A 22,055-nucleotide genomic window follows, 5' to 3' on the forward strand; every position below is an offset into this window, starting at 1 on the left:
GGTGGAAAGGTCTCAAGGAGGAAGGGTGCCGTGGGGCCAGGTGCATTGTGGGCTCTTACACTGAGCTGGAGGCACCTGAAGAGGCAAGGACACACCTGGTCAGGAGCATTCACCTTGAGTGGCTGCAGGATATCAGGGTAAATAATTAATATAGATAATAATGGTCCCTACCCAACAGGGATGTTTGGGTATTTAAATAAGATAATGCATGCTAAGCACTTAGCTCAGTGCCTGGCACATAGTGAGCACTTAATAATGGTTAAAATTATTATTCATTTTTATTATGCATATAGTTTTATACAGGTCGAGGGATAGTAGACCTGTCTTAGGAAACAGATGAAGCTGGTAAGGGTGTAGAAGGGGTGTGGGGAGGGGAGTTAGTGGTAAACTGGAAGAGACTGGGACACACAGAAGAGAGCGAGGCTTAGGGGTGGGGGAAGCAGGAGAGGCCTGGTTCCGGGACTAGGACTGCTGAGCGGAATCCTCAGCTCCGGTCACTTCTGGCCATGCTGCCACAGATAAGGCACTTTCCTCTTCAAACGTCATCTTTTTATTTTTCAATTAATTAATTATTTTTTTATGGTGACATTGGTTAATGAAATCTGTTAAGTTTCAGCTGTACATTTTAACAGTAAGGCATATATATATTTACATTATGTTCACCACCCATAGTTAGATTTCTGTCACCACATATTTGACTCCTTTTACCCCATCTACTTCTCTCCTTCACCCTACCTTCTGGTAACCACTAGTCTATTGTCCATGTCCATGAGTCTCTGTTTGTTTGTCCTGTCCATTTGTTGCTTTTAGGTTTATATCCCACATATAAGTGATATCATGTGATTTTTAACTTTTTCTGTCTGGCTTATTTCGCTTAGCATAATTATCTCAAGGTCCATCCATGTTGTCACGAATGACAGTATTTCATCTCTTCTTATGGTTGATCATCTTCTTTTTAAAAGTGGATATCAACGATCCTCTCCCAGTGTCAGAGGGTATGGTCAAGACCTAAGGAGACATGCACTCAGCCCAGGCCAGGGGATGGCTTGTCATGCCCACTTGCATTTGTGCTGATCCCTCAGGTATTCCTGGATGCCCTGCAGGGGCAATTAACCAGCAGGCCCCACAGCTGATTGTCCTCCATGTGTATAAGAAAAGAAGAAAGTCAGTGGCCAGGCAGGACTCAGGATTCTGCAGGCAGCCATCTGCCATAATGCGTTTGCTCAAGGCCATGTGCTGATCTCTGGCACAGGCCCTCCCAGACCAATGCAGCACAGCCTGAGGCCAAAGAGTCTCTGCCCAGCAAAGCAAACAGAGCTCACAGCTAAAGTGATCTAAAAACGCTTATGTCAATGTCACTTCACTTTTCCAATAAAATGAGATTAAAAATGGAACCTGCTCATTTGGGGACAAAGATGAAAGTAGCCATACCTGGCCTTTCTGACAACCATCTCCATCAACCCCTGGGCTTCTACACTCCATCTCTCCCTCTATCTCATTCTATCTCATCAGCTCAGCTGGCTGATCTCCGCCTCAGGCAGTCTGTTCCAGGAGTTTTTGCCATCCCTCCTGCTTACCGTTGTCAGAGAACATCAAATACTTGCCTATTCACACTGTCCCTCCTCAATCCTGTGGTCCAGCAAGGCCCTCTATCTCTGACTGGGACTCTTTCTGACTCTCTAATCCACCCATCAATTCCTACATATTGATCTCATCTATACACTTCCCTATATGCCCCAAGCTTCTCTGCCTCTAGATCTTGATTCTTATTCTTCCTCCGTGCCATATCCTCCCATTTCTACACATCAAAATTCTGTCTCTCATGGTCCAACTCAAGTGTCACGTCCTTCACAAAGGTCTCATTTATTTCCCCAGCTTGTGGGAATCCCACGTGCAAATCCCATTGATGTGGTCACATTAGGAGTCCATGGTGTGCTTTTCACCCAGCTTCTCCCTTTCTAAGGCTTTGCCTCATGGTTACAAGGGTGTGGAGGTTCTGTGCGTGACCCTGCCCTCCTGGCCACAATCGACAGATCCTAGAAAGGGCATCTGACCCAAACCAGAGAACTGTTTCCCTTTCCAGAGATGGACGGCCTTGTCCCTTTCCAATGGCTGAAAGTGTAATTACAACATCAGTTTTGGGACATATCCACAGCCATGTTTCCCTATAGATGGCCTGGAGAACTGCAGGTAGCTAGGCTTCACAAGCCTACAGTGTAAGGAGGGACTCAGAGACAGCAGAGACCCAGGAAAGAGGCCCCTGGCAGTGTTTGAGTGCCTGGGTCTGACCTTCCCTTGGTCCGGCCTCACTCCTGTCCCCGTGTTGTATCAGACCTTCCAGCATTCTTACATTGTTGGATTCTAATCTAATGGGAACCCAAAGTCTGATCACAGGGCAAAACTTTCAACACACTTTTTGGATTACTTCTAGCACTGCTGGAATGCAACCTATTCCTCTTGATATCGTGGTCTCCAAGGCCAAAATAAAAACTTTTCCTCCAACTGGAGGTTGGGCTAAAATATTAAAAATTAATCAGATTTTTTTAGAAGAGTTGACACGCAAATAGAATAAATGACCAAAAAAGCTTGCTTGAACATGCATTTACCATAACAAAAAATTGTACTCTTGGGCATTTATCCCAGGGGCAAGAAAATTTATTTTCATGCAAACATTTGTACACAAATGTTCATAGTAACTTTATTTGTAAAGACCAACCTCAAACTGAAAGATCCAAATGTCCTTCAGCAGGTGAAGGATAAGACAAACTGTGGTCAGCCCATACCATGGAACACTAAGCAGAAATAAAGAGGAATGAACTCCTGCACACAACAACTTGGATGGATCTTAAGATACTTATGCTGAGTGTAAGAAGCCAATCACTAAGGTTACATACTGCATGGACCAATTTATAGAACACTCTTGAAATAACAAAAGTATAGAACTGGAGAATAGATTAAGGTTGTCAGGGGTCAAGGATAGGGATGGGGATTGGATATGGTTATAAAGGGATAGCAAGGGGGAGCTTTATGGTGATTGACAGTTCTGTATCTCAATTGTGTTGGTGATTACAGGAATCTACATACGTGATAAAACTGTATAGAACTACCTACCTACACACACACACACACACACACACACACACACACACACTGGTTAAACTGATGAAGTCAGAATAAGCTCTAGAGATTGACCAAAGTCAATTTCCTGGTTGTGGTAATGTACTAGAGTTTTATAAGATGTTACTATTGGAGGAAACTGAGTGAAGATTACATTAGACTTCTTGTACATTTTTGCAAATTCTTTTGGATTTATATTATTTCAAAATAACAAGGTTTTTGGTTGTTGCTATTTTTTTTAAAGCCAGTTAGCATATGAAGTTTTAGCTGGGGTTCTCACATTATTTCTTGTGTAAAGATATATACACGCCTTCTTATCTTCTCCTTCCCATGACCTAAAAATACACAAGAAGAAATGTAAATGTACAACCTAGTTGTGATTACAGACCCACAGAGTAAATGCTGTCACATTGCACTGATCTGGTTGGGGACAAAAACAAGTATTATTTCTGATTAGAAAGGCTCTTTACAGGCAGGGGGAAAGGCAGGTGATGTGCCAACAAGGAAGCCTGGCCCAGCATGGAAATGTGTGATAATGAGGTGTCTCTTGGCTACTTCACTCAGAGCTTCAACAACACAGGAAAAATATTATCTTCCCGAAACATAAGACTCCTCCTATCTCTGCAATTATAAACCAAGAAGAAAAGCAAACAATGCCAGTGTGCCTTCTCCAAAATCCCCTTTGGAAGTCCAGAGGGTATATCATTCCACTCAAAATAAATTTCCTGACTCAAGTCATCCTGCTCTCAACAGACCAAACAAAAATAGTGCTTGACAGGAGCACTTGCTCCACAGGGAAAGGTTAGCGACAAGGTGTATGGTCCAGATCACTACAAGACTCAAATGAAAATTATTGGAGATAGGCGTTTTTGAATTCTAAACCAAATGTGTACAATGATGTCAAATTTAAAAACTCCCAGGATGATGTCATAGAAAGTAGAAAAAAAAATACTTTGTACACAAATGCAGTTTAAATTAACCTATTTAGCAACCACTATAGCATAGCAGTGTGCAAGGCCCTAGGAACACAGCACAGAAACAGCTATGGTTCCTGCCCTCAGGGGTCTTACACTTTAGAGATGGACAAATACACAAATGCAATACAGCATACCAAGTGCTGCGCCCAACTGCACACTGGCGCCCTGGGAGCAGAGGCTAAGGGCTCTCTCAACCTGGCCACAGCTGGAAAATCTGGGAAGGCTTCCCAGAGGGGGTGAAACAGAAGTAGAATATTGAGGAAAGAGTTGGAGCTGGCAAATCAAATAATACCATGAGCAAATTCAACAATAATATCCTTTAGTGTGCTGCCAGGATTGGAACAATGGGCTTTTGCAAGTATTATCTCTAAACCTCATAATTTAAACCCTACAGAAAAGCCACTATTATCCCCAATATACTCAAGATTAGGAAAGGTAAGTGCATGGGCCAAGACCACACAGGATTTGCTTCTACTTTTCCCTCCATATGCTGTTGCTTAGCACAAAAAAAGGTAATAAGGTAAATTCTTTTTAAGTAGTTAAAAACTTTGATAAGATATGGATTAAAATAGTAGAAATGAAGATGCTTCTAATATTATTTTAAGGAAAACTTGAAGGATGAAGTTATCCTTTAGGTTTGAAGGCACACTAAACTTCTACGGGAATTTGAACTTAACATATCCAAGACAGTGAACTTGATCCCTTTCCCAAGCCCATCTCTCCTACCATATTCCTTTTCTTACTGAAGGGCATCAAAACCCAACCTGTCACCTGAGCCAGGACCCTAGGTGTCCTCTTTGACTCCTCCCTCATCTTTACCCTGCTTTATGAGCAAGCAGTCCTCCAGTGATACAGCCCCAATGTTCTCAAATCTAAAATATTGTATGAAAACAGGAAATTTCAAATCAGTGGTTAAAGATGGATTAATAAAAAAATTGAAATAACCAGACCTTGAGACAAGGGTCTCTATGTTAAAACTCTGATACCTTAATATAAAAATATTTAATCTATTTTGACTTTATTTAAAAAAAATATTTATGTGAAAACATACATGAATATTTGTACCATCTAGGAATAATGAATGACTTCCTTAGAACATCATCAAAAGAAAAAAAACGGAAATGATTTGACTACATAAAAATGTAAAATTTACGTGTCAAAAAATACTGTAAACAAATTAAAGTGAAAAACAGAAGTTCAGAGACATACCTATAAAATAAATGCAAAATGAGTTTAATATACACGTTTTTAAAAATCATTAAGATACAAATAACGACTCCAATAGAAAGAGGAATAAGGGTCATCAACAGGAAAATCCCTAAAAAAAGAATATAGTTAAACATATAAAAAGTGTTCATCATCACTAATATGAAAAAAAAATGCAGATTTTAAAATATGCCATTTTTTCACTCATCAGAACAGTAAAGGTGACAAAGATTAATAAGATTCAGTGTTGGTAAGGATACAGAAAAAAGATACTTTCATATACTTTTCATGGGACAGTCCCACATATCTGGAGAAGAATTTATCAATTCACATTAAAAGTTCTTAAAAATGAATATGGAACTTTTAAGATGAGATGATGAATTTAACTCATTAATCTGACATTGTCCCCTACTCAAAAGCCACTGAAAACTACAGTAAAGGGATTTAAAAAATAACATAAACCCATGGAATACAAGAGATACCAACCACGACACTGGGGAAGCTGGAAAGCAGATTCACAGGGTAACCACAGTGACAGATGTGTCAGACTCCTCTACTGTCAAAACCAGGAATTCCAACCCAAACACACATACACACACACGCGCGCGCGCGCACACACACACACACACACACACACACACACATACAGAGCAAAAGAGAGAGAGAGACAGAGAGAGACAGAGAGAGACAAAGACAGAGAGACAGAGAGAGAGAGAATGTGAAATTTTCCATTTTAATTATTTTTAAGTGTACAGTTTGGTGGTATTAAGTACAATCACATCACCATCCATCTCAAGAAATTTTTCATCTTCTTAAACTGAAACTCTGTATCCATTAATCAATAACTCTCCATTTTCCCTCACCAGCCCCTGAGCTGTTTAATCACCTTTTAAGAGGTAATCATGAACAGACAACAGGCTCATCGGACATCCAAGGAAAGCATCCAACATGGAAGATAGAAAGTAAATAATAAAAGAAAATGAAACTTGTAGAAACAGATTATGAAGGGAGAAAAACTAAAAAAGAAAGTTAAACATTATTAATATCCTTCAAGGGATAAGAAAATACATTGCTTCCATTAAATAACAATAATATGCTATAAAGAGGAACTTTCAGAGAATAAAAATGAGCACTTGGAAGTAAAATTGTAGTAGCAGAAATTAAAAACCTACTGAAGAGAAGGGAGTAAGATAAAATGTGAAAAGGCAAACAAAGCAGGGCAAAGTGATAAGATAGCAAAGAAGAAATAAGAAAATCAGGGGTTTAATCTAGGAGGTTAAATAACAGAATAAAGAGGGATGCAGAAAGAATGGAGAAAAATAGGAAGGAATATCCAAGAAGTTTTCCTCAAACTGATAGACATTAGATTCTAGATTGAAGCCACTAAATGTCCACCTCGATGGATAAAAATTGATCCATCCTAGGGCTCATCATTGTGAATTTCAAAACTCTGAGAACAAAAAGAAGATTCCACGGGCTTCCAGAAACGGGGAAAATAACATGCAAAGGATTAGAAATTTGAATGCCTTTGGTTCTTCTTAAAAAACATCAAAAGACGGAAGATAGTGGAGCAAAACCATAAAAATTCTGAAGGAAGGTGATACCTAACTCAACCAAGGCCATCATTCCCATAAATGATTAGGTTAAAGCTTTCTTCAGACATGGATGATCTCAAACAATTTTTACCTTCCTTGCAGTCTTTCTTAAGCAGCTTCCTGTTGTGTGGTTCTCTGGAATAAGAAGGGAAAGTAAGGGAGAGAAAGGCATGGAATCCAGAATAGGAGGGGGACAAAGGAGATGCTCAGGAGCATGGTGAAGGGAGATCCATGGTGACAATGATGCACCAGCACTGCAGCCATATGTCCGTACTAGAGCAGTGTGATTTAAGGCAGAAACATTGAGTACTGTAATTACCATTTCTTCTGCACACTTACCTCATTTTAAGCTGAGGATAGATTGTCTGAATGGGACAAGAACTTTTAATATGAATTGATAATTTGTTCTTCAGATACGTGGTACTACTTACAAAAAGTATATGCAAGTATCTTTTTTTTTTGTATCCTCATCAACCCTGAATCTTATTAATCTTTGTCATCTTTGCCATTCTGATTAATGAAATTATGTCTGAATAAAGATAGATTGTCCCCATACTTGTCTATAATTGGATGTTCTGAACGCCGGCTAAGTTTGAGCTCTCTCTGCATGCCCCTGCCTGGATCCACTGAGGACATTCATTTCATCCCTCAGATGTGGTCTGCTTTGACCTCCCCCTGGGGGTAGGCAGTTTGCCTTGATGAGGTCAGAGGAAGAAATCACAGAACTACCATTTCATCTGTCCATATTTTTGCAATATACCCACGACCTCATCCACACAATAGCCCTGCCAGATGCCCCCGCTGGAAAGAGCGCTGTGTGTCCCTGAGCTCTCTCATAACTTAGCTGTCTTCTCCACAAGAGGCTTTTGTAAACTTACAAAAGCACATAAGTCAATGTTCTTATTCTTGACATGGTACGATAACATTTTATTAATAAGTACATTTAAAAAAAATAAAACAGGCAGAAAAACTAAGCAAAAAGAAAAAAAAGAAAGAAAAGAAAGGAGAAAAGGCATGCAAATTGGAAAATAAGAAGTACAAAACTATTAGAGCTAATAAACAAGTTTAGCAATATAGAAGAATACAAAAATCAGTTACTTTTCTATACACTGACAATGGGCAATCCAAAAATGAAATTAAGAAAACAATTGTATTTAAAATAGCATCAAAACTAATAAAATATTTGTTAATAAACTTAACCAAAGAAGTGCAAGATTTGTATATTGAAAACTACAAAACATTGTTGAAAGAGATTAAAGAAGACCTAAATAAACACAAAGTTACTCTATATTTATGGATTGGAAGCGTTAAAATTGTTAAGTTGACAATACTCCTCAAATTGAATTTCAGACTTAATGCAATCCCGAACAAAATTCCAACCGCCTTTTTGCATCAGTGAACAAGCTGGTCCTAAAATTCATATATCAGCACAGAGGACCCAGATAGAAAATAATCTTGAAAAAGAAGAACAAGCTTGGAAGACTCGTACTTTCTGATTTAAAAACTTACAACATAGGAATAGTTATCGAGACAGGGTGGTACTGGGATGACGATAGACCATAATCAAAAAAACAGGACTGAGAGTACAGAAATAAATCCTCACATTTACAATCAGTTGATTTTTGGAAAAGGGTGCCATGACCATTCAATGAGGAAAGAATAATCTTTTCAACAAATGGTACTGGGACAACTCAATACTCTCATGGGAAAAAAAAAATGAATTTACATCCCTAACTCAAACTACATACAAACAATAACTCACAATCAACAAGAGCTAAAAGTATAAAACTCTCAGAAAAAAAATAGGAGTAAATCTATGTGATGTTGGACTGGCAAGTTTTCTTAAATATGACACTAAAAGCTCAAGCACCCAAAGGAAAAATAGACAAACTAGACTTCATCATAATTAAAAACTTTTTGCATTGAAGCACACTATCAAGATAGTGAAAAGGCTTCTCACAGAATGGGAGAAAATATTTGCAGACCTATTTGCAAAAAATACTTACAGAATATATTTGACAAGAGTACATACCCAGGATAAATAAAAAAAAACAATTATAACTCAAAAAATAAAAAGACAAATAACTCATTTTCAAAATGAGCAATCAATTTGAACATACATTTCTCCAAATAAGATAGACTACTGGCAAATAAACTCATGAAAAGATGCTTAAAATAATTAGTCATTAGGGAAATGTAAATAAAATCACAAGATACCATCCACTAGGTTGGCCATAATTTAAAGAAGAAATACAACAAATGTTGGTGAGAATATGGAGAAACCGGAACCTTCAAACATTGTTAGTAGGAATGTAAAATGGTGCAGGTGCTGTGAAAACCAGCCTGGTTGTGGAAAATGGTCTGATGGTTTCTCAAAATATTAACCATAGAATTATCATATGGCTCAGCAATTTCACTCCTAGGTATATAACCAGGGAAACTGAAAACATGTTCACATAAATACTTCTACATGTATGTTCACAGCAGTATTATTCCTATTAGCCAAAAAGCAGGAACACAAATATCCATCAACTGATGAATGAAAAATATGATGTGGTATATCTACATATTATTTGGCAATAGAAAGGAATATTATTTGGCAATAGAAAGGAAAGCTACAACATGGATGAACCTAGAAAACATTATGGTAAGTGAAAAAAGCCAGACACAAAAGGCTTCATATTGTAGATTTCATTTATATCAAAGTCCAGAATAGGTAAATTTATAGAGATAGAAAGTACCTTATAGCACTGGTCCCCAACCTTTTTGGCACCAGGGACAATCTAATGCCTGATGATCTGAGGTGGAGCTGAGGTAGTGATGCTACCACTGGGGAGTGGCTGCAAATACAGATGAAACTTCGCTCCCTTGCCTGTTGCTTGCTTACCTCTTGCTGTGCAGCCAGGTTCCTAACAGGCCATGGACCAGTACCGATCCATGGCGCAGGAATTGGGGACCCCTGCCTTAGAGGTTGCCCAAGGATTTGGAGAGACTGCTACTAGGTTCAGGATTTCTTTGGGGACCGATGGAAATATTCTGGAATTAGATAGTGGTGATAGTTGCAAAACATTGTGAATATACTGAAAGTCACTGAACTGTATTTTATAATGGTGTATTTTACGTTATGTCAATTATATCTCAATTAAAACAAGGAAAAATAAACAAAAGATGATGGGGTATGTTAAGAATTACCATCAATATAGTTCTGCGCATCCTTAACCCTTCAAAAACTTTCAAGGCAAATAATGCGGAGGGCTTGAACAAAGACCAGTGGCTTGGGATACGGCCAGCCAGGATCACACTCAAGAGTAACTAACCAGATGCTGGTGGGAAAAGGAAGAGGAGGAAAAGTGTAAAAACACTTCCGGTCTTGGATGATGAGACAACTAAGAAGGTGAAGTCTTCACTGAGACAGAAAATAAAAATAAGAAACAGGTTTCCGAGGCTGAGAGAAAAATGGTAATTTAGTCATTGGACCAATTGAACATATAGTTTCAGAGGGGCCCTGGGCAGCCATCTAGGAGACAGAGAACACAGGTTTGGCGCTCAGGGGAGAGGCTGAGTTGCTCTGGGCTGGAAGGATGGCTTTGGGGAGCAGCAGAACGTGCACAATGGAGGAACCACCCAGTGTCTTGATGGTGAGAATCATGAGTGATCCCAATGGAAGCAGGGAGCTAAGGAGGAGGAAGGTTAGAGGAGAATCAGAAGAGAGTGGTCAGGGCCTTATGAAGAGAAGAATGCCAGGAAGGAAGCCACCAACAACGACCAATGTGGCCAGCTCAGAGTAGGGAAGTGCCCGCTAGATTTGGTGGGCAGTAGTCACTGGAAAATTTTGCCTGAGTGATTTCAGTTTAATGTACAAGAGTATAGAAAATTTTACCTAGGCTTAACTTAGGCCAATGTCAATGTACAAGCTTAATAAAACAAGTTATTTAAATAATAACAATAATTAATAATAGCAATAATAATCTAACAAGGAAAAGACTCTGATTTGCCAATGCACACAGATCCGGTCACTTGGCTTTATTCACACATTCTCTTAGCCAGTCTTCTTTTTTTCCTGAGAAAGCCTCTTTTATCTTGAATGGACTTGATAACATATGGAAGTGTGAGACTATTGTTCCTACCTGAGCCAGTCTCAATCAGCCTAAAATGTCTTTACCCTATTAAAATAATGTTCTCAGAGCTTTATATAAAAAGGGAAATGTCATGTCATGCTTCACAATTTAGGGGTAAAATATAAATATTGTTTTTACTAAAGGATATTAACTATGTAAAATGAGCATTAAAAAGAGGGTGAGAACATAGGCAAATGAGCAGTTGCTTCTGGGTAGTCTCTGAAGTATTTGTTTTTTTCCAGTTATATGTGTTTTTTGACACATTCAAATTTCCTACAAAGAGCATGCATTACTTTTAAGATCAGAAAAAATTGTAAAGCTGGAAAAAATGTTTTATTCAAACTCGAAACAGAAGATAAGCAGGGATAAAAATATTAATGCTAGACAAAGTGAATGCAAGGCAAGGGGGGAAAAGGTATATTTTGAAGATAAAGGGAGTATTACATAATGGTAACAACCACTGCTAATAATGAAGCCATGCAGATACAAATCTCTGTTGCCAAAGAAACTGACAACAAGATACAGAAATCAAGCATTATTAGGGACATAGTAAGGAACAGTCATTGTAAAGGTGTTAAAACACTATTATCAAAAAGACTTAAGAAGATAAACTCAGTCTCTCTAAGTACACAAAATTGATGTCAGGCAAGAATTCAATTTCATGATTACAGTGTAGGGGTCTATAGAACATTTGCAAAACTCAATAATACTAGTCACAAAGAAAATCTCAATAAAAAAAAATTTAAAATTTCTCCTCCCATTAAAGAGAAGATACTTCTGGCCTGAAGAAAATATAGGGCTAGAACCAAAGAAAAAAAAAGAGAGAAATGTCATTAATATAGTCCACTCTTGGTCCCCTAGGTGTTTGGGGGTGCAGGGAAGGATGAATGGGAATGAACTTTATGGTCAGATTGGACCAATACCTCTTCCTGCTTTTTCTCACCCACTCGACCTCTTCATTTTAACCTAAAGTGTGAACCATTAAAATGGTACTTAACTCAGTGGTTTTCAAAGTGTGCTACCTGCAGAATCAGCATCACCCAGGAGTTTTTGAGAAATGCAAATCCTCAGCCCTACCCCAGACTTTCTGAGGCTGAAATTTATCCAGGAGGTTCCCATGTAAAAGCATCTGATGCTAAAGGCCTATAAACATCCAGGATCCCTCATCCCTTGAGCAGGTTGACTCCTAGGGGTGGGTTTTACACTGGATCTCTGAGTCCCCATTGGGATGAAGCTCTCACTGCCCACAGAAGCAATCTGTATGACACTCCCTTTGGGGGATGCCTTTCCTTCCCAGGCCTATGTCCCCTGCTCCCCTTTCCACCTCCCAAATAAACTAATGCACTCGAATCTTTGTCTCAGGGTATTTCTGGGGTACCGAGTGCTAAGACCGCTACCAGAGACCCCTGCTCTCATGGAGCTTGAGTTTTGGTTGAGACTGGCTTGGCCTTTCAATCTTCTCTCTCTGGCTGGGCTCTGCGGACATTTCCTTGGGAGAGGGAACCCCACCGGCAGTGAGCCTTCACCCCAGTTCAGTGCAGCACTGACTGTTTACTCTCGCAGCACCTCTGGCCATTCTGCCAATAGCTCCTTACCCTTCCCCAGCCCTGCCCAACTTCATTGCTCCCTCCTTCCTGGGTGAGACCTACCAAAGGTCAACTACCAGCTAGACTCTGGGAGCAAAATCCTGCCCCGAACCTGTAGTGCAGAAGTGCGAACCACAGTGATATCATGTGCTACAGCTGGACATGGGGTGCAGAGGCAGCACAGAGCACGGCCTTCGGATGTCAGCAGTCTTCTCCATGGATATGACCCATATGGGAAACCTGGGGAATAAGTGAGACTTAGCCGGCATGTGTGGGGGTGGGACTGGGGGAGTGTGTAGCTGGGGCCCCCTGCAGGGTTCTGGAAGTACTGCTGAAGCAAGAGGTCTGCAGCCAGCACACGGAGAGGCGGCAGAGGGGGCGCTGTGAGCCAGTCAGGGAGACGACTTAGCGGGTTCGACCACAGAAAGAAGACTCTCAGTGTCAGTTTTAGAAGAATCTGTAGATAATGAAATGGCCAGAGGTAAAGGAGAAAACTAGGGATGTGAAAAATTCGGCAGATGAATTTTTCATCTGTCCTCAAAACCTGGAGGAGCAGCACTCTGAGTGGCCTTTTGCGGAGTCCAGGTGCACTCAAGTCCTTCTCTTCTGACTGTAATGCCGGCTCAGAAGGGGCAGGGGGACTTCAGCTCTTGGGTCAATGAAACGTGACAGGCTCATCCAGAGCTCCTGAAGATAGTCAGGTTTCAAACAGGACCTGTGGCCTGTCCTGCCTCCTCCTAGCCCCCTTTCGACCAGGAACGCACATAGGTTGATCCTTCTCACTCAGCATGCTGAGCAAGGGGTTCAGCCTGCCCCTTAATCTTTCAGCTGCTCAGAAGATAAGCCTGCTTGGCCTTAATCATGCACATGCGCTGGCTTTCTTTTCTGTCATCAGCTTGCAGGCGTTTCTCCTTGCCCCGAGCGCAGAGAATTTTGTAGGCGCTGAGCCAACACAAAGGCTCAATTAGCCAAACCACGTCCTCCAGCAGCTCGACACCAGGCTTTCATCTTCAAGGACCTCAAAGGGTTTTGGTCATTACTGTCTAATATTTGCTTGTTTTATAGGTTTTAATTGAGCCACCATTCCTAACAGAGCTAACCTCCAAAAGGCCTGGAAACACTGCTCATTTCCACCTAAGTCATTGTAGGCGTGGTAGCCTAGAGGCAGATTCTGCTATAAGAAGAGCAGTGTTCATCATAGGACAGAATTGCACTTTTTCTTTTGCCTCTCAGAAAAAGATGACAGAGATGGGGTTGGGGGTGGGAGGATGGAGGAATTAAGCCTTTCGATGTCACCTCTTTTAGGTAATAGAAAGAGGGAAAAACAGTCTAGATACAGAACCAGCAATTTATTCTTAAGTGCCCTAGAGGACTCGGAGACTAACAAGCTAGTGTTTGCCTAGATGTCTCCCATTCCCCAGATATGCTCCAGGAACAGGAGACAAAGACACTGGGCTTGCGTTGGAATGAAAGAGGCATTTCTCTCTTGCTGATATTGTGTGCTTGCATCTTCCTCCCCAAGAAAATCATGCAGGTCGGCCACCCCCATACCTTCATCACTGTTGTCATCCACCAGGATGATTTCCTTCAGCAGGTGTGTCGGCGTATGGTTGACAGCACTGTGGACCGACCGCAGGATCACCGACAGGGCCTCATTCACAAAGATAAATATGATGGATATCTGGGGCAGCTCCTTGGCATACTTCAGCTCCTTACACCTGGGGAAGAGAGAGGAGGAGAGTGGAGTCAGAGGAAGGAGGAAGGCACAGGACCGTGGCTGGACACAGTAAGGGTTTCGGCCCAATCCTCATACACGTCCTCCTAGGGCATGAATCAATTGGACCTTCTTGGCCTTTCTTGGTTAAGAACTGAGAATAAAACCTAAGGAGGAGAGCTTTAAGGGATCCAGTCTCCCAAATTTACCACCCTGTACAAATGGGAAGCATCAGTCTTAGGCACACATCTACTGTATCGCAGGCTGCTGCTATGCCCACACATATCTCCTGGCCACATGTCAGTGCCCACCTGCCTGACTGCCCATTCTGGGCACCTGCAGCTACCCTACCCCCATCGGCTCTCATCTGGAGACTGCTGGGGGTTGATGCATAAATGCCTGAGCTCCCTCAGCCCTTGAGCAGGTTGACACTGAGGGGTGGGTTTAACATTGGTTCCAAGTCCGCCTTGGGATAAAGCTTCCATCACGCACAGTACCAATCTGCATGACACCCCCTTTGGAAGATGCCCTCCCTTCCCTTCCCAACTCAACTCTCCACCTCCCAGATAAACGAATGCACTCAAATCTTTGTGTCAGTGTCTGCTTCTGGGGAAACCCAAGCTAAGACATCTACCAGAGACCCCTGCTCTCATGGAGCTTACATTCTAGAAGACATAAAACACACATGAAAATAATCATAGTCAAGGAAGCAGATACACTGCCTGTGTGGAAGTGTGCTGCCTGACACACCCCAGCTCTTCTTGCCAGTGTTCCTAGAATCTCTCCGGGGGCAGGAGATGGCACCTCCTGCCTAAGAAGTCCTCCCTCCTAAGACCCAGCAACTCCCCCATCCCCAAAGACAGGAATCCAAAGGGGAGAATCTCTTCATCTAGGCTGAACTCAGGGGCAGAGAGCTGCGATGCCTCCCACTTTGCAGGCCCCTGGTGATGTAAGAGATGGCCGAATACTCAGGGAACGTGCTCTGCATGGCTCAGTCATGGGGGCACCCACAATCTGTCCCCGGAGTACTGGGAATTTGGTTACATGCTTAGTCTGAGCCACATCAGAAATACCAAGTGGAAACAAAGTAGAATGGAATACGGAGCTCATGCTTTTCAGTACATCCTCCTTCTTGTGTGATTCTGCAAAATGTAGAACACAATGTGTGAGAGAGCAAAACAAAGGCTACGAGATGAAGGAGCGGACCGAGTGAAGCAGCAGTAAAGACGGAGCAAGAAATATGGCTGTTCTTTATGCTGAACAGCTTGGCCTGTGTCGGGCCATATTAATCATGCAGGCAATTTTTGGAGGAAAATAAAGTTTTGTTACAACATACATTTGTGTCTCCTGGAAGAGACTGTCCGGGGATCCATTGATCATGCAGCCTCATTTTTACCATGTCTCTGTAAATTCACTTCTGGGGCTGCCAGGGAGATTAGAATGGTTGCTGACAGCTCTGGGCAGTCAGCAGGGATCATCTCATTTACTGTGTGGTGATCCGAGGGAGGAGGGCAGCCCACAAGGTCCCTCAGAGCCCCCTCGACGGGGGGCTGGCAGCCATCGGAGCCTGGCGAGCCGGCAGCTGCTCCTTCTCAGCCCATTACTCACCAGCCCATGCACGTGAACACACACACCGTCCACACCCACTTCCTCTGAGCATTCATTCCTGGGGCTGGTTTCTTTGGTCTTTTGTTTTTTGACAGCTTTTGGCCCTTGAAATTAAGAAGAAAAAAGGCCAGATTGCGCTGTGCCAGCACTGTCTTCTCCACCCACAGGCAACAGGGTCATGCCGCAATCAAGACTGAGTTGAGTCAAGCCTCTTGGCCAGAGTAGACAATTCCCCTGGTGAAATGGGAAACATGGGAGCCTCAGGGGAACAGGGGGCTGATTCCCACTCCTTCATGGGTCAAGGTGGCTATTCAGTAAATGACAGGGGAATTCCAGAAGTGAGAAATGCTCTGCAACACATGGACATGTTACCCTGGGCACACTGCTCATGTTTCTTCATCTCCAAAACTGTCAGAATAATCCTCCCCATATCCAGCTCCAGGTGCTGGCTAAGGTCCTCATAAGGGTCAAGTGAGAGGCCTTTGAGAGCCCTGTGAAAATGCAGTGTAACGACTAATGAAAAGATTCGGTCTGCCCAGCTGGACCCTCCACCCTCCCTTCTGGCTCCATTCCCTTTTGTATATCCCCCATCACCATCAGCCAGGCTTCCAGAGTTTTCACTCAGCCCAGACTCTTCCTGCAGAACCCAGCCAGGACTCCTCCCTGACAGGGCCCAATTCCCTAACCTTGCCCAGCTTATAAAAATTCACCTCTCTATGCCTGACGTCCTCAGGGTTTCACAACAGGTAGATAATATGAGTATAGTCACTGCTATGAAAGTCAGAATTATTTTCGTTGGTCTTTAAACTCCAAGGAGGTAGACTCTGCCTTAAAAAAGGTTCTAACCTAGCTTGTTGCCTGATATGTAGAAGATGCTGGAGAGAGAGACAACTGAAGTTTTAAGCACCTTCTGTAAGGATTACGCACTGCCAGATACATATTTTACTTCCAATCAGACACCCAAAGCTCAACAGGGAAGAAGATAAGTGTGGGAAGGGAGATTAGGGTGGATGGGAAAAAAAAAGAGAGAGGCTCACAGGCCACAGAAACATTTAGAGACTGCACAGAGGAAGAGAACAGATGGGGCTCCTGCCCCAAGGAGTTGGTGCTGGAACAATTGTCACTGTAGCCTGATGATCCTCAGGACAGTATATCCAAACCACACATACTTGGGTATCCCATACTCTGCAGATTGAGACTGACATAACAGAAGCCCCACCCCTCATTCCTGAGTTCCTGCAGAGTTGAGGGGATATAAGGTGCTCAGTGCCTAGAGCTATAGTGGTGTGCATGGTGTTCTCTGGGTGGCCCCAGTGACAACCAGTGCCAAGCAGACTGGGCAGGCAGATCTGGGGAAGAGACCAGTCAGCTCAGCTTGGTTTTCAGCCCCATCTCTGCATAATGGAACATATAGTATCAGACATGGCCTGCCTCCCCAATGGCCTCCCAGGCTGCAAAATCCAGGTAAGAGCAGCCTGCGAGGTTGTGAAGATAACAGATCCCAGACTGAAAGACATTCAGGGAGAGAGGAGAAGATGGCACACAGAAAAACAGCAAAATACCTCAAGATCTATATAGCAGGTGTGTGGTATGTGCGATCTGTGTGTGCGTGTGTGCGCGTGCACGCGTGCCTCCTCTAGCAACACAGAAATCACAGCTTACTAGTCAGTAAGCAATAAACAACTTTTTGTCTGAAAGAAGATGGTTGGCAGAAAAGTTATCTTCAGGTCTGGATCAATGTCAGTCTCTGTGCTCCCGGCTGGCAGGGGCTACAAAGAAATTCAAGACCAGGCTCCTCTCCTCAAAGGGGCCACAGGGGAACAGATTCTTGGGAAGCTGTTCTCATAAAGGAAAGAAGGAGACAATCAACCAACCAAGTGAAGTCTCTTAGATGCTTTATACCTGCCCAGCTAACTGTCTGTCCAGATGCTTGAGATGCTTCCTTGAACTCGGGAACTCCCCGCTGGTGACACCATTGACTTCACTTAAGACCTGAAGTGCCTTACTTCACTGATGGTGAATGAGAAGAGGACAGGCAGGAGAACTGGCTGCCCCGCAGAACCCACCAGAGAGAATCACAGTTAACATGAAAGGTCAGGGACGGGGCCTCCAGCAAGGAAAAAATCAAAGCCCAAAGAGCTGGCCATGCCCTCTCGTAAGCAGACCCCTGCCCATGATCACCTTTTAAGGAAATGACTTATACGACCCCAATGTGAAACAGATAAAAGGTATCAAGACACACTGTGACCCAGTCTGCCGACCTGAAAACAAAAAGATGAACCCAAAGATTCCCATTGTTGTAAAAGAATTTAGATGCAATGTGGTCCAGGAGACCCGGGAGGTTACAGATAATGATGATGATAACAATAATGAAAACATAAACAGCAACCTACATGCCAGAAACTGCCAGAAGCTTCCATGTACTGCACTGTCTCAATTTGCACAGCAACTTTATGAGGTAGGCAGTGTTATCATCCCCATTTCACAGATGAGGGAATTGGGCACGGAGAAGTGAAATCACTTGCCTGAAGTCACACAGCAAGCCTGCAGCAAGACTGTCTGGATGTGAACTTCATTATCTGATGTTTAGACTCTCCCAAATGCCCCTGCCAGACCAAGGCAGGGTGTAGCAGTTGCAGTAGACAACCCTCCAGCCCAGCCTCTTCCTAGCTGGCGGACCTTAGGTAGGTTGTTTAGTCTATCTGAGCCTCAGCTTCCTTATCTCTCTGCCCTAAAAGGCCCAACCAGGAGACAGCCCTCCATGACCAGCTGAACCATGCCTATGGCCTGCTGGGCAGACAGAGTGCAGACTAGGAGAATTCCTTTCAAATCGAATGTAGATGAGCAAAAGTCAGTCCCTCACTCTCAGGAATAAAAAGGCTGGTGGGAACACAGCTCTTAGTGTTCTGGCTGTGAATCTGGGCAGGGTGGTACCCCCAGGGAGTTATCAGAAGCCCCTTAATAACTTTAGGACCCTAAGCAGAGGGAGGACATACTTGCCCTCAGTCACATCAGGGCATTGAAAAGATGCTGCTGCTAATAAGACTTTTTGGTCTTCCTGTACCCAAGCCTGACTGTCTGTCCCCAACATCCCTTGGGACAGGGTCACAAAGTCTCAGGACCTATAGGCAGGCACATCTGTGTGTGTGCTTTGGGTGGCCAGGTGGGCCCAGTTCAGGGCAGGTCCCCATAGGCCTGCACTTAGGCTCCAGTCTGTCCCTGGTCCCGTTCCTGGCCATCAGTCCCTCAGAGTCCATCTAAAGTGAGGGTTCCCCTTCCACGGCCTACCTGGCTTCTCCAGGTCACTCAGCTTACATGGCCCATCACTGTGAGACAATCTGAAGGGCATTCCTAGCTGTTCACCTGAGCTCTGGTTCCCCTCAGTGCATCTTGTACAATGAGGCCTCTCAGTTTCTGCCCATGTTTGCCTCACCCTAGTGAAGGGACCAATCACCGAGCACCGCCCAAGCTCTAATCCTGCTGTCATTAACCGAAAGTCCTGAGTTTTGATAGCTAAAATGCGTCCTACACCCTAACAAGGCAGTTTATAATGCAATGCAGTAAATGCTAAGTGCTCAGTGGCTGTACTTCCACCAGCTGTGATGGATGAGCTGACGTGGACCAGGAGGGCAGGGAAGGTGAGCTGTAAACTGGATTTGAAAGATGGATCACCAGATCAAACCTGCACGGTCAAGAATAGAGGGTGGGGCAGGCAATCAGAGCTCTTCTGAGCACACAGAGGCACCAGGGTCTCCTTATTTTCTCTTCCAGGGCCTTCCAGAAAAAATCTGTCTACTTTTGTCTAGAGATGGCGCATTAAAGAGCCATGTCTTGGAACCACAGACTCACATCAAACTCTGCAAGTTCCTATAAGGCTGATTTTCATTTCAAAGTGCTTCAAAAACAGGCACAAGGTCATAAAGATCCATTAATAAAGATTCTATGGCTGATGACAGTCTGTGCTCTAAGTGCCAGGTCCCTTCACCAAGCTCGCCAGGCTCCGGTGGGCAACAAGGACAGAAAGGAGTGGTAGGAAAGTACAGGGAGTCAAACAAAACAGGCAGTTTGAGTAAGAAAACAAGAGCAGTCATGCTCTAATGAGAAGACTTGAGAATTGTGACAGGCTTGGGGCAGACACATCTTCACATCTTCACATCTACTCCTCCCACTAATGCGGGCAGATGTGAGAAGAAAGGACTCCTTTGGTGAGTGCCTTGCCATCAACATCACATCCATACAATCTCAAATCTACTTCAAAATGGAGAGTCCAGGCCCTTGAGTATCTACCTTATAAATTCTGAATGTGCTCTATGTATGAGAGCAAACCTGGAATGTACCTCTGTGTCACCTCCTCCTGTACTTCCACAATTGGCACACCTGTTCCCCAGCTTCAATGGCCACACTCTTCCTTGGCCTGGGCACATCTTCACCAGACAGTATCAGATACACCAAAAGCTCACATTCGCAAACTGAGAGGCAAAAGTGCTCCATCCCCAAGGAAGCATCAGTGTGGCTCAGCCACTTAGTAATACAGTGCATTTTTCAAATAGTGGTATCCAGTTGCCAGGTAGAAGTCAACAGAAATGAAAGGCGAAGGTATGAAATAGTCATCTCTGGGCTGCTGCTTTAATTTCACGTGGTCATGAGAACTGAAGGCACAAGTTGGACCACAGCTGTGGCTGGTGAATGCCAATCCAAGCTATACCAAGCCATGGATTATGACCAACCAAGAAAGGAAATGGGGTCCTCGGTGGAAGCCCTACTGCAAAAGCGACAATACCCCTGAGTCTGGGAGCAGCCATGAACACTGGTGCCATGAATGCTGACAGACTCAAAACATCAGAATACCTCACATGCTTCCTATGGCACACCACCACCACCACCAACCTCACTTTTCCTCCAACAAGGAGACGGACTCCTCCCTTTTCTCTCTCACTCACTGTAGACATAGGGCTGGATTATGAAATCAGGTTACCACACAAATCTAATTGCCTGTGATGGTTAATTTTATATGACAACATGACTAGGCCACGGCACCCAGATATTCAGTCAAATATTATTCTAGATGTTTCTGTGAAGGTATTTTTTAGATGAGATTAACATTCTGATCAGTAGGCTTTGAGCAAAGTGGATTACCCACCATAATGTGGGTGGGCTTCATCCACTCAGTTGATGATCTTAAGAGAAAAAAGACTGAGGCCCCTGAGGAAGAAGGAATTCTGTCAGCAGATGGCCTTAGGACTCTAGCTGCAACATCAGCTCCTCCCTGGGTCTCCAGCCTCCTGGTGAGCCCTGCAGATTTTGGGCATTCAGCTTCCACAATCATATAAGCCAGGGGTCCCTAACCTCCGGGCCACAGACCAGTATCAGTCCATGGCCTCTTAGGAACCAGGCCACACAGCAGGAGGTGGGCAAGCAGGTGAAGCTTCATCTGTATGTGCAGCCTCTCCTCAGCACTAGCATCACCGCCTCAGCTCCACCTCAGATTAGATTCTCATAGGAGCACTGGTCCTTGGTGCTCAAAAGTTTGGGGACCACTGGCATTAGCCACTTAGTCCCTTAAAATAAGGAGAGAGAAAGGGAGAGAGAGAGAGAGATTCTACTGGTTCTGTTTCTCTGGAGAACCCTCTCTGACATACTGCTTTACAGTATAAAATAAAAGGTTATACAAGATTGAAGTATCATGTCTCATCAGAACCCTGTCATTCCAATCCGTCATTTCCACCACAGCCTCAGACACCACCTCAGCATGGCCAAGGAGGCTCTGATCCACAACAAGAGATGACCAGAAGGACTACCTAGTTTGGGTTACCGCAGTGGGATTATCTCAAAACTTCCATGGCCTTTCCAGGACCTCACCATTGCCCAGAGCTATGCATCCCAGTCGTCTTCGCCTTCAACAGCTACAACCTCCTTTCACTTCAGTGCTCCATCTTGTACTCTCCAAACACCTACTCTCAAACCTCAACTAAACCTCTGGTCCTCGGCCCTTTAGGCAGGCTGCTGACCCTGCAGGAGAAAGTCCCATAGTGGTAACAAGACAGATTCGAGGTCTCCAGTCCCCATGGAGCCCATAGAGCCGCCTTGCAACCCTCTTTGCAGACAGATCAGAGCCCTCAATCTCCCTCTCCCCT

General features: G+C 43.5%; 1 protein-coding gene across 1 annotated transcript in view; it reads right to left on the bottom strand.

Moving 5' to 3' along the window:
• GALNT17 (polypeptide N-acetylgalactosaminyltransferase 17) overlaps positions 1 to 22,055 on the bottom strand; it is a 409,742-nt gene that overhangs the window by 216,797 nt on the left and 170,890 nt on the right. Inside the window, exon 3 of the mRNA XM_006918523.1 lies at positions 14,151 to 14,317. Coding sequence (XP_006918585.1) covers positions 14,151 to 14,317 — 167 coding nt within the window. The remainder of the gene's footprint in view (positions 1 to 14,150; positions 14,318 to 22,055) is intronic.

This window comes from Pteropus alecto, unplaced genomic scaffold, assembly GCF_000325575.1.
Source record: "Pteropus alecto unplaced genomic scaffold, ASM32557v1 scaffold68, whole genome shotgun sequence".
NCBI lineage: Eukaryota > Metazoa > Chordata > Mammalia > Chiroptera > Pteropodidae > Pteropus > Pteropus alecto.